This window comes from Osmerus mordax, chromosome 11, assembly GCF_038355195.1.
Source record: "Osmerus mordax isolate fOsmMor3 chromosome 11, fOsmMor3.pri, whole genome shotgun sequence".
Taxonomy (NCBI): Eukaryota; Metazoa; Chordata; class Actinopteri; order Osmeriformes; family Osmeridae; genus Osmerus; species Osmerus mordax.
In genome coordinates this window covers 10,834,192-10,850,141 of record NC_090060.1, presented here as the reverse complement: position 1 = coordinate 10,850,141, position 15,950 = coordinate 10,834,192, and the positions used below count along the sequence as shown (strand labels likewise).

General features: G+C 42.2%; 1 protein-coding gene across 1 annotated transcript in view; it reads left to right on the top strand.

Moving 5' to 3' along the window:
• sez6b (seizure related 6 homolog b) overlaps positions 1-15,437 on the top strand; it is a 59,675-nt gene extending 44,238 nt beyond the window's left edge. The window contains exons 5-18 of the mRNA XM_067247053.1: positions 2,985-3,170; positions 4,045-4,213; positions 5,133-5,299; positions 5,399-5,593; positions 5,714-5,852; positions 9,366-9,562; positions 10,452-10,646; positions 11,081-11,272; positions 12,493-12,687; positions 12,858-12,896; positions 13,086-13,194; positions 13,301-13,400; positions 14,350-14,358; positions 15,408-15,437. Of these exons, the coding sequence (XP_067103154.1) occupies positions 2,985-3,170; positions 4,045-4,213; positions 5,133-5,299; positions 5,399-5,593; positions 5,714-5,852; positions 9,366-9,562; positions 10,452-10,646; positions 11,081-11,272; positions 12,493-12,687; positions 12,858-12,896; positions 13,086-13,194; positions 13,301-13,400; positions 14,350-14,358; positions 15,408-15,437 (1,922 nt within the window). The remainder of the gene's footprint in view (positions 1-2,984; positions 3,171-4,044; positions 4,214-5,132; positions 5,300-5,398; positions 5,594-5,713; positions 5,853-9,365; positions 9,563-10,451; positions 10,647-11,080; positions 11,273-12,492; positions 12,688-12,857; positions 12,897-13,085; positions 13,195-13,300; positions 13,401-14,349; positions 14,359-15,407) is intronic.
• Positions 15,438-15,950: the final 513 nt, after the last annotated feature.

The window sequence follows — 15,950 nt, the reverse complement described above, 5'->3', positions numbered from 1 at the left end:
AAAAGTCATATGACAAATTATATTTCTTACAATGTGACTTGATGTGACAAAGGGCTTTGTGATCGGTTGTGATACAGCTGAAACATTATCAACCTTTTGGGTAATTTGTTATGGAAGTGCCAACCAAACAACACATATGGACGATCAATGCTTTGTGTTTTGAAACACCATTTTTTATATATGTTTTTAGAGGCATTGCTGCTTTTTAAAAATTATTGACAGACACAGTAATTATGGAGATAACAGGAAACGTGGGAGAGAGAATGATATGCGGTGAAAGGCTTGGGCTGGATTTGAACCCAGACCTCAGACTACATGGGGCATGCATCAGTATCAATATCATCTATTTTAAAATATTTAGCATCTAAATCAACATGGGGGCCAACAATAGGCTAGCATAATCCTCACTGGTTGAAACCTGTTAAGTAGACATGAAGTAGGTGGAACGAGTGTTCCCTTGAGCAAGCAGTGAGTGCAAGTGGGAAGCCTGCATCCCAACCTGCAAATTCTTATGCTTGACACTATCGCAGCGTGAAATCCAAACTTATCACTAAAAGAGATTTTTCCATATGCCAATGTGCTCTCTGAGTGAGCTTGTCACAGATCGTTATTCTCAATGAGCTCTGATGAGCCAAGCACAAATGAATCCCCTCTGTGCTTCATAATTAATGTCAGGGCATGAAGGAGGATGTATCTTTCATCTGGTCATGTAAAATACAGGAGACTTAATAGACCATTCGTCTCTGTTAGCGGGCAAACTCGAGAGCGAGATGACGCCGAGCCAAGCACGTCACGTGTCACTTCCCTTTCTCGCAGCCACATAAGCGTGTCTGGCTACAGCAGGACAATGACAATCCACCAAAATGTGGGATTTTCTAGGTCAAGTATTGTTTTGTCTCTTGCGCTCAGCTAGTTTGTTAATAGCATAAACAAAGAAGTCCTAGCATCACTAAAGCTAATTATAAACGACAACAATGTGTCACTACCAACCTGGCATGTTCATCTGAAGGCTTTTTAAGCAGGACACAAAAGCCTTTTTTTAATATATTTTCTTTACTATATACAATTTCAAAGTGTTGTGCAATTTGGGAAACTATAGGCTACAAAGTATAAAAAACAAAGTATTGCCGTAAAGTGTCCACCATTTTGCCATTGAGGGATGACGGCCAAAGTCTACATAATATTAAGGCCTACCTTACTGGGTTTGTGATCAGTTAACCAAGAAGAAGCTGGATAGTCTCTGTGATAGGCGTCCTCAATGGGTATTTTCCTCGACATTACAACAAGTCAACGGTACCCAAGAGTGCCACACATAATTTGCAATAAATTATTGTGGTGCTCCTAAAGACATTTGAAAACCATTTCTTGATAGCCAGGACGTCTGCTAATATATCTGACGCCAGCTGCTGCTACAAGGTTATAGCCCCAGTGAAACCATCTCCATTAGTTGAGCCCTCAGCACACATTGCAGCATGACACCAAGGAGTGTGGAGCGAGGAGACAGAGCTGGAAGTGCCAGTGATTTAGTATAAGCGGGTCTTATGTCTCTCTATAAGGCTGGCGTCCAGTGTCCCCTCTGTATTCGTTTAATAGAACCAAGAACGACAGGGTGATAATGCTGTAACAACACCCCCACGCCTTCGGCCCCAAGCCCCGCTGCGCTGATACGCAACCGCAATAAAGCATAAATAAAATGGATGGCCGGGGGAGTGTCTGGGCCCTACTCATTGGCTCATTGACTCTGAAAGAGGAGCGCTGTGGAAAGATTAGAAAGCAGTCAGCAGGCCCCGTCGCTCTTTCTCTCAATTTCACTGTACTGCTCTGCATCCTGCCTTTACTTGTTGTTGTTCTTCCGGGGGGATAATTCAGCCCCAGCAGGCTCTCCTTAAGAATGACAGGTCCCTCTCTCCTGCTCCCTCATCCTCCTTCTTCCTCCACCTCCTCCCCTCTGAATAGCTGTCTCTATCTCTACCACCTAGTCAGCAGGGATCCTAGGATTACAGGGCTTTTCTCACTCACGTAGGTGTCCCAAACAAAATGTGATGAAAGAAGATGGCGCTCAAACAACCTTGAGCTCGGGGAAAGGCGCTATGAAAATGTAACATATTATTATTTATTATTTTTATTCTGTAAGGAAAAGGGTCAAGATACTGCAAACCAAGTGTAACCAAGTAACACGTTACAGATATGTGCTCATTTTGGTGTATTTTACATGCAGGTTATTTTGGTTGGGTGTTCTTGGAGGAATGCCATTAACTTCTGTCTGCCTGACCTCAGGAGCCAGGCACTTTATTGCACTGCCTGGTGTTCCTCCCTAGGGAAACATTCTGGCACCAGGACAATAATAAAAATTAAGTCTCTGTGACGTTGCCATCTGCAATTGTTAATGGTAACAGGGTGTTGCTGTAATAGGTGATGGTACATGCAGACATACTCATGTACCACATTCTGTTTATCTCTCTGTTATCTGAGAAGAAATGTCCTCAACAGTAAGCGTGACAGAGCTGTGGCAGGTCAAAGGTTATGATTTATTGTCCTCTTTAAGCCCTGTACATATTTTCTCACCCGAGGCACAGCGATGTCTTCTCTACAGAAAATCAATATGATGGTCCCAAAGCCGTTTTTCAAACCAACGGTGCACAATAAAGCAGCAACAATTATAGAAAGATCAGATGAACTAACAGAAATATCTTTGCTCCGAATGGCCAAAAACACCTGGAGGATGAAGGAAGAACGATTGTTGGTTGTAATAGAGTAATGGTCACTTGTGGGCCAGCCTGGATATAATCCTTGCAGCCTTTGTTATGTAAAATGATTGCTAAATCTCTGTTGAAGTAAAGTCACAGTAGCCTACAAATGCTTCAGTATATAAACTATCTCTCTCTCTCTCTATCTCTCTCTCTCTCTCTCTCTCTCTCTCTCTCTCTCTCTCTCTCTCTCTCTCTGTCTTTCTCTGTCTCTCTCTCTCTGTCTGCCCCACCCAGCCTTTGTGCTGAGCTGTACCTTCCCTCAACGTCCGGCCTATGGGGATGTGTCGGTGAGCAGCCTGCACTCAGGGGGAGAGGCCTACTTTTCCTGCCTAATAGGCTACCAGCTACAGGGCCCCAATACCCTCACCTGTCGCAACGCTAGCACCCCCTATTGGAGCGGCAATGAACCACGGTGCCTAGGTAAGTGCGACAGCTACGACATTCCTCCTAACTATATTATAGATAACCGGAGCAAAGGACCTTTTTACAGTGTGCTGTAAAAGCTGTGTGACTTAGGAAATCGTCCTGGCTTCATGAATCGAAAATACCGTAGATAAAGTATCCGCTTTAGAGTGCCATGTTTTTCTGTGTGTCTTGAGACTCTGGGGAGGAATTAATCTATACAATGTGACCTACTCACACATGACTTGGATTTTTGATCATTTTGGGATTCACTGTTTGATTTGGTTGAACAAAATCCCCTCCAAAAGCAGTGTGGAATGGCATCAAAGAATATAACCTTGAGAGTGTTGCCTTTACCTGCACAGTAATTCTGGGGAGAAGATTTAGTTTAGTTTCCTAATCACAGTTAGAATGCAGTTTTGCATTGTTCCCCAATGATGAATAGTAAGAAGCCATGTCAAAAGTCTACTTTACAAATAATCGTTCATTTTAAGCATGCAAGGGTCTCCATTCCATATTCTAAATGATGTGTCTATATGTGTGTGGAGAGGAGGGAGAGCGCTGGATGCTGATTTGGTATGGTCGCTTTAGAGCTCTGCAGGTGTCTGTCGGGGTCTGATTACTGAAGCATGGGCACCGTGCCACAGGGCAAAAGCACCTGCTCAGCTTTAATTAAGCTTTGTCTGCAGCCCTAACCTTTCCCTGATCTCCTGTGATACCAATACCTGAACCACTGCCAAGACCTCTGCTTTTACTCCTATTAATCCCCTGCCTCTTTCCTTCCTTCTTCCTTTCTCTGGTTCTTTCCTTCTTTCTTCATTTATTTTGTTCTATGTTTCTTGTTCTTCTTTGGTTTTTCAACATGTTCTCTCTCTCTCTCTCTCCCTTTCAGCTGTTTGCGGTGGCATGGTCAAGAATGCCACAGTCGGCCGTATCGTGTCACCCGGCTTTCCGAGCAACTACAGCAACAACCTTACCTGCCATTGGTTGCTGGAGGCCCCTGAGGGACAGCGGCTTCACGTCCACTTTGAGAAGGTGGCCCTCGCCGAAGACGATGACAGGTGAGGGGCCGCAGTCATTACATTATTGTATGAGTTGTTCACTTTAAATGAGAGTTTATGGACATATTTTTGAAGGCGGTAAAGTAGGTAGGTAGTAAGTTCACTGACTAACTAGCGTAGGGACTCTAAATAAAGTATAATAATGAATGAGCATGTAGCATGAAAGATGTATTTAATTGTTATTTTTCGTGCAATCTAGGCAACCTCCATCTTAATGACATTGACAAGATTCGCTACAACTCTAATTTCTATTACATTTTTAACAGGGCAATTGTGTGATGTGGTAATGACAACATGTAGTAATAATATTGAATACCATTTGATAATAGGGTAATTCTCAAGAAGGTATGTCAGTGCTGAAAAAGGAACAAAAAATCCACCAATAAAGATGATCCTTCAGATTAGCTGGTTTGGTTTTGATGGAGCGCTTCAGTGGATTGTCAGACTCGTACTGTCAGCTATGTGACAGCTGGACACAAGATCCCACCCAAGGCTCGGGTGCTGCTGTCAGAGAGCCATTAGAAAACCATTCTTTAGTTACACTTCAGGGCACTCATCTTTGGAATGAAGAGAACATCTGTGTGAGAAAGTGAAACACACTTGGAAGAAACAGAGAGAGGAATGTCAAGAAGACGATTCCCCTTGTCTAATTCAAGGAGAGTGGGGAAGGCAGAGAGAAGAAAATTGTGAATTAAAGTTATTTTCTCATGAACTTTTATCAGGTAGTTTACCACCACGCACTAGCAGCAGAGCTCAATAACAGTGATATCATTAGCTTTTATGAAAATCAGCCAGTCCTCTGTTATTATATTCCTGGTGCTTTTCTGAATTAATGGCAGAAGTCCAGATGGTTCAAAGTTATTTGACAAAGTGAGCTGCACAATAAAGCTGCAGTTTAGTACTTGCATTGGGCTTTCAGGTTGATGATCAAAAACGGGAACAGCATCGACTCCCCAACCATGTACGACTCGTACGAGGTGGAATACCTCCCCAACGAGGGTTTGGTGAGCACGTTCAGACACCTCTTCATAGAACTCACCACGGACGCTTCCGGAACCTCCACGGGCGTCGCCATCAGATACCAAGGTATAGAACCTCTCTATAGACCTACATACATTAGGCCACCAAATAGGGTGGCAATGGATCAAAATATCAACCTAACCCCAATCCTCCAACTGTTCTCAGCGTTTGCGGCCGGTCACTGCTACGAGCCGTTTGTCAAGTATGGGAACTTCACCAGCAGTGACAGCACCTGGGCGGTGGGGACAGTGGTGGAGTTCACCTGCGAGCCTGGCTACACACTGGAGCAGGGCTCGGTCATCATCGAGTGCATGGACCCCAGCAACCCCCAATGGAATGAGACAGAGCCGGCTTGTAGAGGTGTGTGAGATAATTCTTCTCTGTTGGTTTTGTATGATTCTGTGGGTCTTCTGGCTGTCTGCTGTTCTTTTCTCTAACATGTGTGCATGCATGCGTGTGTGTGTACTGTACGTGTTGCAGCTGTGTGCAGTGGAGAGATGACAGACTCTGCAGGGGTGGTCCTATCCCCTAACTGGCCTGAGGCTTATGACAAGGGGCAGGATTGCATCTGGGGCATCCATGTGGAGGAGGACAAGAGGATCATGCTGGACATCCAAGTGTAGGTACATGTGAGCAGGAGTGTGTATCTCAGCCAGAAGACTACCAGAGCACACTGACTGAGTCATCACTGACAGCGTCTGAGCTACAGACAGTGCCCACTTTTTGTGCTTTTGTGTGAGTTTGATTGTGTCTTTCCAAAGCTCACTGGAGTGGTCACTGACCTACTTTGAGTGCACCCAAACAGTAAAATGATTTTTTTTTTGTGTTGCAGATAATGTTTGATAATGAATAATTGTATCACAAGTCATTTTTTTGTAGAAGCATATCTTGAAGTGATCCAAATCCTCTCTCTCCTCATGTTTAGCATCTTACTCTATGTGAACCTGGCTTTAGATCGTTACCTGGCTAAAAAAATCAAAGGTGTTAAAAGCCATCCTCTGTGACTGGTTGAACCACATCAATAGAAAAGGCAAAGGACAAAAGAACATTTTTTGTACTTGGATGAGACACATAAGTACGACCAGACAAAGGTTAATTACTAGCTTATGAGAAAACTAATTATTTCAGAAGGGTTCAGCTGAAGGTTGTTTTTTTCCCCAAGTCTGTTATGTCAAGCAGGGAAGCGAGTGTTCTTTGTGATAGTGGTGTCAGGTACGGCGGGAGAACAGAAGATGCTGCCATGTCAGGACCTGATAGATTATTCATGCGCGCAATCATTCGGCTTCTTTAATTAAGAACCACTCATTTGCATACGTATCCTTCCTTGTTCTCCGTGCTTTTCTCTGGTATTTCTGGCTCCTGCTCTGGTTGTACTGTTAGAACTGTCATCCCTCCTTGTTCAATACACAATGCTATCACAATAATGAATTTCCTGGTCACTGAGAGGACTGAGGGACACGTGCGTTCTGTGTGCATGTGTGTGACAGAAATTGAGCGTATGTGTGCACTGTGTTTTCTTAATACAGCTCGTGTTCAGCCCTAATCCTTCTTCACTATCACGGTCAAATAAGAGATTTTTTTTGTCGTTGTCTACTGCTAAAAGCAGATCCCACAAGTCCTGTTGTAATCCTTCTGGACTTGTAGTCAGACCCTGGAAGCTTAGCTTCTGCCATTGCACCAGCCTGTGTTGCGTGCCTGTCTGCTCTACTGACATTCCCCTTTTTACCACCCAACAAGACAGAGGCTCTATGTGCCTCAGGCTCATTCCTGAGGTTACGGAACCCTCCACTGCAGTAATGAGAACATTCTAACTCGCCCCATAATCATTCATCAGTGCCGTCTGGTACGAACACTGAGTAACACAATTTCTAATGACGACTGATTCCTTCATTCAGCCTAGTCTAGCCTAATCTAGCTAGTGGGGCATTGTGACGAGGTTGTGAACCAAAGATGGTAGCTTTTACATATTCAATACATTGCATATGGAAATTGTGATTGAAGACTTATGCATGGTAGCTGGTGGTTGTCTATATTGCAGATGTATGTATTCAGTGAGTAAAAATCAGTGATGGAAAATATAGACAGTCCATGGAAGTGTGAAATTCTATTTATTGTACTTTGCAAGTCAAAATGAATGAAACATTTGTAATGAGTAAGTGTGAATTGTGGCAGATTTAAACAGTGGCTTTTGCTTACGGGTTCCCTGCTAGTATTATGCATCAATGCATATAATAGTAGTTATACTCTTTATTTTATTATTAGATTTGCCTTCTTGGGCTGCCATAAAATGTTGTTGCAGAGGTCTTTGCAATACCACTGTTAGATACCAAAACAAGGCTAAATATAGTAAATGTATTCCACACACTGACTGATTCCTGGTACTGCTTTGGGCATGGGACTGAACTTGTGTTATCCTCATTTTGAATAGGGCCAAAAAGCAAACCTCTCATATTCTAGTTTGAGGCACATGTTCCTTAAGAACCTGCTTTATTGTGCTTTCATTGGAATGAGATGTGATGACAGTGTTCTGGCGAGAACAGATGCACTTCTCTGATCTTCCTTGTTTGATAAAGACATGTTGAACTTCCTCCAAAGTTCTGTTCTTTTACAGATCAGCTCCTCTGATGCTGGCACGGCACAGCATAGCTATATTCTGCTGTATTCTGAGCACAAACGCAAGACTTTTCTTTATCTCTCACCACTTTGGGAAGAGAAAATGCCATTGCAGATCAAGAGCCGTTAAGAATAATGCTTTCTGAAGGCACAGGGAGCAAGCTGAGCCTGTGGGCCAAGTCAAGCTGAGCCTGTTTTTCAGATTAAACTAAATTGAATTAGTGTCAGCAATTGGAAAGCATGATTGATTTTTCTGCGCACACGCAAGGCGAGGCTATGCAAAGGCTTGTTTAATTTAACACATATGACCCTTCCAAGCCGACAACATTTCTCTGTCTGGCTTGCCCTTAAAGCAGGTGTGAGGTTTTTGTTGATCAGATCTTTTTTTTCCTACACCTGAGTAGACGTAAAGCATTGTAGGTGTAAATGTGTTTACTCTTCTTAGGGAAGTAGCCCCATGAGTATCCACACCAGTGACCCGTGAGAGTATTTATTCTCGTTAAAAGAAAAACTCTCATTCTCATTCCAAAAGATCAGAATATCTATGCACTTTAATCGTTTATTTTACTTCACAGCCGGGAAGGTTATGGGGTTAGCTGCTCTTTTTTGTCCCTATTGGAATTATAAATGCCATTACCGTAAACATACATGATAATAAATATAGTCCGTTTCTGAATTGATTTCCCTATATTCTATCTGGATTTCAGCTGTCTCCAAAGTGATTTATAGTCCCATTTCTTGCCTTTTAATGAGTTTTATCAGGCGCCACTTGTGATTAATTAGAGACAGGAAAGAGGTTTCATGTCTCTTCATTCTGGCTGAGTCATTTCCTTTACGCTGTAAATCCTCCCTGTGCTAAAGCAGAGATCTCTGTCCCAGGTGACATCTGATTGTTAAAGATAGTAGTTTCAGTTTTAGCTAGAAATAAATAGATACAATTGAGTAAAATAATATTCCTTGCAATGCTTTCAATTTACACCGTATTTTGACACTCTTTCCTGTGGTTCTGACACAGCTTGTGGAGTCGAGCACTGACTCTTAAAGAAAGGAGAATTTCAGTTTTTGATGAAGTAGTGCCATAAGTCCTAACACTCCCACTCTGAATGGTTAAGCCACTTAACAGCCAATAGAGTTGTGGAGGCTTCATGGCAAAATGATCGACAAAACAGAATGTGCCAACACTAGAAAAACCCACAGTGACTGAGGCTTTGTGGAGATGGTTGCACAATAGAGTGACAGACAGGCTTTTAAAGAACTTGTGTAAAGAATATAATTATTTTCTGTAGCAGTACAGAGGCAGGGGAGAGAAGGTCTTGTGTTCCACAGAAATTGAAACTGAACAGTCCTCATGAACTCATTTTTGATTATGGAGGGGCAGGATTTGACTTTCATAAATTTCCAAATGGAACAAAATGTGTTGGATAATTACAAAACATAAGGGATACCTAATGAAACCAATGTGGTTAGAATATACATACATAATTTATTAATAATTGATTTGCTTGTTATCTTGTTTCAGACTCAATGTTGGCAAGAACGACTTGCTGACATTCTATGACGGAGATGACCTGACAGCCAAAGTGCTGGGCCAGTACGGTGGCACTCGGCCCCGCTTCAAACTCTACACCTCCATGGGTGACGTGACTATCCAGTTCCAGTCTGACCCTGCCACCAACATATACGGCTACAACAATGGCTTTGTGGTGCACTTCTTTGGTAAGGACAGAAGGGAGAGAGTAAGGCGAAGAGAGGGAGAATAAGGGAAGCATGAAGAAGAATAGCGTATAAGGAGGCATTAGTATGAAGGCAGGGAGAGGAGGAGTGGGAGTGCTTGAGCATAAAGAGGCTTTTGGAGGTCTGGGAAACCATTTCATCAGCACAGTAACATGCCAGAGCCAAACCATAAAGCAGCGATCAGATAAGCCGTAACGAATTCCATGCAGACAGAGGACAAGAAGGGCGGCTGCATGCAGATGACTAGTAAGGAGAACGAAAGAACTACATTTGTAGTTTCTTCACACCCCTCGCTGAAGGAAGGAAAACAAGACCTGGCCATGTGATCCAGGTGTCTCCGATATTACCTGATGGGGTGCCCAAACACAATTACTGTGTGTGTTTGTCTACATTAGCCTCGTTTTGCGCCAAGACCTGGCCTTGGTTGCTTCTGCCATCGGAAGAGCATGGCACCCGCCCAGCTCCCTGGCAGGAAGCCATCCCAACAGCACTTGTCAAACAGAGAAATCCCCACAAATATTGAAACAAATAAACTGCAGTTTATTTCAGAAACCAAGATTGGCAATTTATTTTAGATGCATGTTGTGTACATTTATGTTGTTGTCCATATCGTTTTTACATTGTCTTCTATTGTGCACCTTGGAAAAGTATTTGCACTTTGTTACACTTAACCTGTAAGTGTCCTGGTAATGCCCCACAAATTATTTCCATCTCACATATTTCCTTTCTCTCTTTCTCATCCATCTCCATCCAGTCGCTCTGACTAAATGTATGTCTTTGTCTCTCTCCAAATCCCTTGCTCTATTGGTCTCTATTGATCTCCCTCCCTGCCCTCTCTCGCTCCCTTTCTTCCTCTTTGTCGCGGGCACAGAGGTTCCTCGTAACGACACGTGTCCTGAGCTCCCAGAGATCACCAATGGCTGGAAAAGCACGTCCCACCCCGAGCTGGTCCATGGCACCGTGGTGACATACCAGTGCTACCCGGGGTACCAGCTGGTTGGCACAGAGCTGCTCATGTGCCAGTGGGACTTGACCTGGAGTGGAGATCTGCCCAGCTGTGAAAGAGGTGAAACATTGACATGAAAACACACACATACACAAAGGTACAAACACAACACACATGCAATCACATGGCCTCTGCACCCTCCCTTTCTGTTGATCTTTTTTCCATCCAAGCAGTCAGGCTTTGCTTATCAAAAGATTGGGTGACCGGGGTTCAGATCCTCTCTCTCAAACAGTGACAACAATCTATAGAGCAGTGTCCAAAATGGTTGACTCACAGTGTTGTCATTAACATACTGCCCTCTTTCCTACTGTGCCCAGAATTGGGTTTGTGAAACCCTGCTGGGAGAGGCAGACGCAGAGCCAGTGTCTTAAGTCTGCAGCCCTGCGGGTTTGTGTTTCCGGGTTCAGGGAAAGGATAGACTCTTATCAATGCATCAGGATGACAGTGAGATTTCAGATTCTAAATATAATCCCTATGTGTGTTTCGTTGAGCAGTTATGTCCTGTGCTGATCCTGGAACTGTGGAGCACAGTCGCAGGGTGATGTCTGGACTGCACCTCACCGTGGGTTCCTCCGTCCAGTACATCTGCAACCAGGGCTACAGCCTCTCTGGAAACAGCCTGCTCACCTGCTACAAACACGGCTCATCTGAGCCCAAGTGGAGCCAAAGGCTACCCAGATGTGTCCGTACGTAACTCTTCTGGGGACTTGGGGGTGGCCACTGATCAAGTGCTAGGGAGTTTTTTCCCAAAATATACTTTAATGCATGCGGGAAGTGCAAAGTGCATCCAGCAATGACAAGAATCTGTATAGAAATTAGGTACAGTATATTTAGATATTCCTTTTTTATTCACGCCTGTTTTCTTAGTTTGATTTGAATTCAGTCCTACCCCTATAAGGTTAAGTAAGGACCTTGTAAAGTGATGTGTGGGCTTGAAAGAGCTTGAGATATGAGGAGGTTTTGAGCAGCTTGACTGAAAAGCGAAGTGCTGGAGGTCAGGGGAGCCTGACGAGCAACATGATGCTGCCCTTCCAGACTTGGGGTTAGCACACTCAAGAGTGCAGGAGTTTTGAAACATCTGTGCTCTGATTGGTCTTACACATCTGTATAGAGAACCAAAAGTTGAGCCTTTATGTGACCATGTGACCATATGAATTTCCTACTTGTGGATAATAAAGTTTACCTTGACCTTGACCTTGACCTTTAGAGTAAAACCCAAGTGCAAAAGGATTGCAATGAAATACTCCGTACAGTGCCAAAACAATTCCCAATAGTGAGTGTATTGGGTAAGTTTGTAAAAAGAGTCTAAATAACTTCAAGATGCTAAAGTCTACAAAGAAATGTGTAGCTTGTACAACCCTACTACTTTCTCTCATGCACATATTCTTGCTATGAGGCTTGACTGACAAGACAGACACTCAAAATTACTTTGAGACGCTTCCCCCAGTTTGTATTTAATCACTTTAATCACAATCTCATGCATAATAATGCCTTGTGGTTATAGCCTCTCAAGCTACACACATTCCTGAATTGATGTAATTTTAACAGCATTGTCCTCAATAAATTATTTTTTTCTGTCAGATTAGCTTCAAATGTATGGTACCGTCTGCTTGCTTACTACAGATAGGACCTGATCCAATTATACAATGCAAAGAAAGTTGTCCAGGCTGTTAAATGAGGACATTATGTTCTCATCATATTCTTAGGTTTATCTTTGGATAGCCTTACTTTCAAATGAAGGCCAGTTTGTTATTTCAAATCTGTGTTGGAAGACTGGTTTGTTTACGTGTAGTTTTACACATGTGTGGGGTGTGGGTTAGCATTTAGAATGTCTGTTATTGTGTCTGTACTGTATGTATGTGTCTGGTTTGTAGGTATTCATCCTTACTCTTCTGTCCTCCCTCAGTGGAGACCTATGAGCCCTGCAGGAACCCAGGCACTCCCACCTTCAGTATCCCCAGCTCAGATAAGCCCTTCTACCAGGCCGATGAGATACTGCGCTTCTCCTGCCTCACTGGCCATGAGCTGCTGGGGGAGCCTGTCCTCCGCTGCGTCCCTGGACACCCATCTCAGTGGAGCAGCCTGCCCCCTGTCTGCAGAGGTAGTGATTGCATTACTGTTTATGGCTGGCATTTGTTTTCAATTCACAAGTAAATTATCTGATTTATTTAGGTAGAAATCAGTTGCTTGTTAAAATGCAAGACTACGTCTAAGCATATGCTTTGTGTTGTGCCATTGAGTGTGATTTTAGGCAATTTCTTTCTTTTTTAGCCGACACACTGGAGTATATCAATGAGCGCAGGCTAGACCGTAAGTGCCATCATGCCCAGAATAAAAACGAATGCTATTGATTACATGTTCACAGCAGAATCATTCTCAACCAAAGTCCCCATGTAGTTAAAAATGTTTTCAACAGTTATGTCAAGTATTCAAGTATGGCTTACAGGAGCCTTCGAGGATAAATCCCTTTTGAATATTTTTACCCTTTCTCTTTACTAGTTGCCGATGCAGACCTCAGGATGGATTCGGCCAATGTAGCCATAGCAGTCCTCATCCCAGTTGCTCTCATCTTGGTCCTTATCTTAGGGATCTACCTGTATATTTCAAAGTAGGTATAATATATATCCTTATGAGTGAGCCTTATATTTTGTCTAAGTTCTACCAAGCATACTTTGTTGATGACGTGTGTGTGTGTTCACTGTGGTGCTCTGCAGGGTTCAAGGGAAGTCTATACGTCTCCCCATTGCCTCCACCTTGCCATACAACCACATTGCAGCAGAATCTACCTTTGACAACTCTGTCTATGAGACTGCAGTAAGTGTACACTGGGCATGAAAAATCTGTTTGCGTAAGCATGTGTGTGTATACTGTACACATGTTTGTGTATATAAATGCATGTGTGTGTGCTGACACTAAGCTGTCAAGAATCTAAGGGCGGCTTAGTCAATATCAGTACAGACTGATGTACAAAATTAATTAATGAATAAATATGTAGATAAAAGCCTAAACAACATTGGCATTAAGTGAGAAGCCCTCAGCAATATCTTCCACCTGTTCTTCCAGAACATATCCATTGGCCCAAAACCAGGTTAGGTTTAGTTGCTGTCAGTTTTCTTTTTTTATACATACAAAAAAAGAGTCCATGCATATGAAGTACCATCTGTGTTTCAGATTGCAGGTTTATTTTCCAAACCTAATCTACTGTAAAGTGACAATATGGAAATTGAACAGAGTGGCATACAACCACAGTCCGTTCACCTTCAGTTACTGACAAGGGCTGTGTCATTTAATCTGATGGTTCCAACGTGTTGCTCTTGCACTTGAAACCGTAGCCGTAACAAAGTTTAGTGATACATTTTATTGTGTAGCAAAGAGTGACCTGTTCATTCACCTTGCTTTCATACTGGGTGGTTGCCTCCAAAACATCTTTATGACAAGAGGGTATTTTAATGTACAAGGGGCAAAGTTGGACAAAATCCCTTCATATTCGGAATAAGCCTCACTTCATGATATATCAGACGACACTGTGCTCTTCTCTTTCAGAGTGATTAACTGATTATTCACTGACAGCTTTTTTTATAGAAACACCTGCAGAATATCATGTATTTCTTGTCCAGTACAGCTTGCAACAACTTCACAATATTCAAGTGATACATCATTATAGCAGTGTATGATGATACCAGCTGGTCCATGCCTCAATAAGTCAAGTAATTTTGTCTCTCTCCATTTCTTTTTTGTTCATGACATGATTGCCCTCCTAAAGAACAATGAGGTGAGAACCCTCCATTTATATATTTCATCTGTTTCATCCCACTGAATAAATGCATGTTTATATAAGTTTACAAATCAGTTTAGTCAATCATGCTTCATTTTCATGTTTAGTGCAATAACGAAGGACCAAAATCCCCATTATCACTTACAGTAAAGCAGTAACATTATGTGTGTGGGTATATATGGACAGGGAAGCAGTCCCAGCAGAATGCATTAAGCGATGCAGAGCCCTCTGGAACTACGCTGCTTTAAAACGGATTAGGATTTTGCAGCCTGAACCTCAAAGCTCATTTCATTAAGACCCTAGTGTCAGATAGACCATATTCTAGGGGGTCAGTGAGGAATGTGGAACTGCATTTAATATGTCACCTCTGCCTAGTGAAAATAGAAATGTCTGAAGGTTTGAACCGACCACCTCCTCTTCTCTGCTGTAATTATGTATCTCTGTCATATTCCTCATTCAAACAGCCATAGGTGATCATAGGACAGACAATGGATGTGTTTTTTTATCCTGCATTAGTAGAAATGTCAGTCTGGACACTTATTGTAAGATATCTATATTGCAAGATCTAGTTAACTTTTCTTTACAAGGGTTACCTTAATAATACCTGTTGAATCACAATACAGTGAGGAATAAAATGTACTGAAAAAACCCTTATAGTAATAAGGTAGGGCTTCTTTGGGATAAAGGGTCAGGGGAGCAAGGACATATATTGAGAATTTAACTGTGCGAGTACTTAAATGGTCAAACAAAACAAATGAGGAAATTTAAATAAAATAGCATTTTTCTGAGTGTATGTGTCAATAAGTCTGGTCTGGTTTAACCAAGCATCAGCAGTGATATGATGTTCAATTGTTGAACACCTCTATATTTAATCAAATACTGCCCTCTGCTGGTATGATCAAATACATATAAACAGTTGTTCCATATTCTGTTTCTCATCAAAGTTTGCATTGTTGTCTATTAATTGAATTGCAATACATTCACTGACAGTATTTATTATATATTCTTGAATTTCAGTAATAAAATACCTTGTATTTATTTCACAGGAGATACGAGAGTATGAGGTTTCTATCTAGAGGCCCATTGAAGCATGGACAGATATCAAGCCTGTTTGCCTTTTGGAATTTTCTCTGCACTTCTCAACCCTCCGAAGATTCATGAGTCCTACAACTTTTCCAACCCCTTCCTCCACCATGTCCTCTCCACTGAACGTTGTCTTCGAGGGCCACACCACTGCAGAGACTGGGCCACAGTATTATTTTTCTATAGCATCAACAGCAACGGCCTAGCAGCCGCATTTATACAGTTTTTATCCTGTAAAATTAAAGACTTAAGTACATTATGTCGTCACAGAAAAAGAAGAAGGCAAAGCTAGTGGAACAAATGTAAGCTTGTACCCAATAGTCCCAAATGCGAAAGTGTTTTTTCCTCCTGTGTGTCTGACACAAAAATATAGCTAAAATATGTTGTTTAAACTGTGTTTCATTGGATATACAGTATTGTTTACTCTATATAATAAGCTTCAAATAAGCTTTGTATGTCACGATCATAATAATTTAAAAACATTGTTGTTTGAATTTTTTTTTATC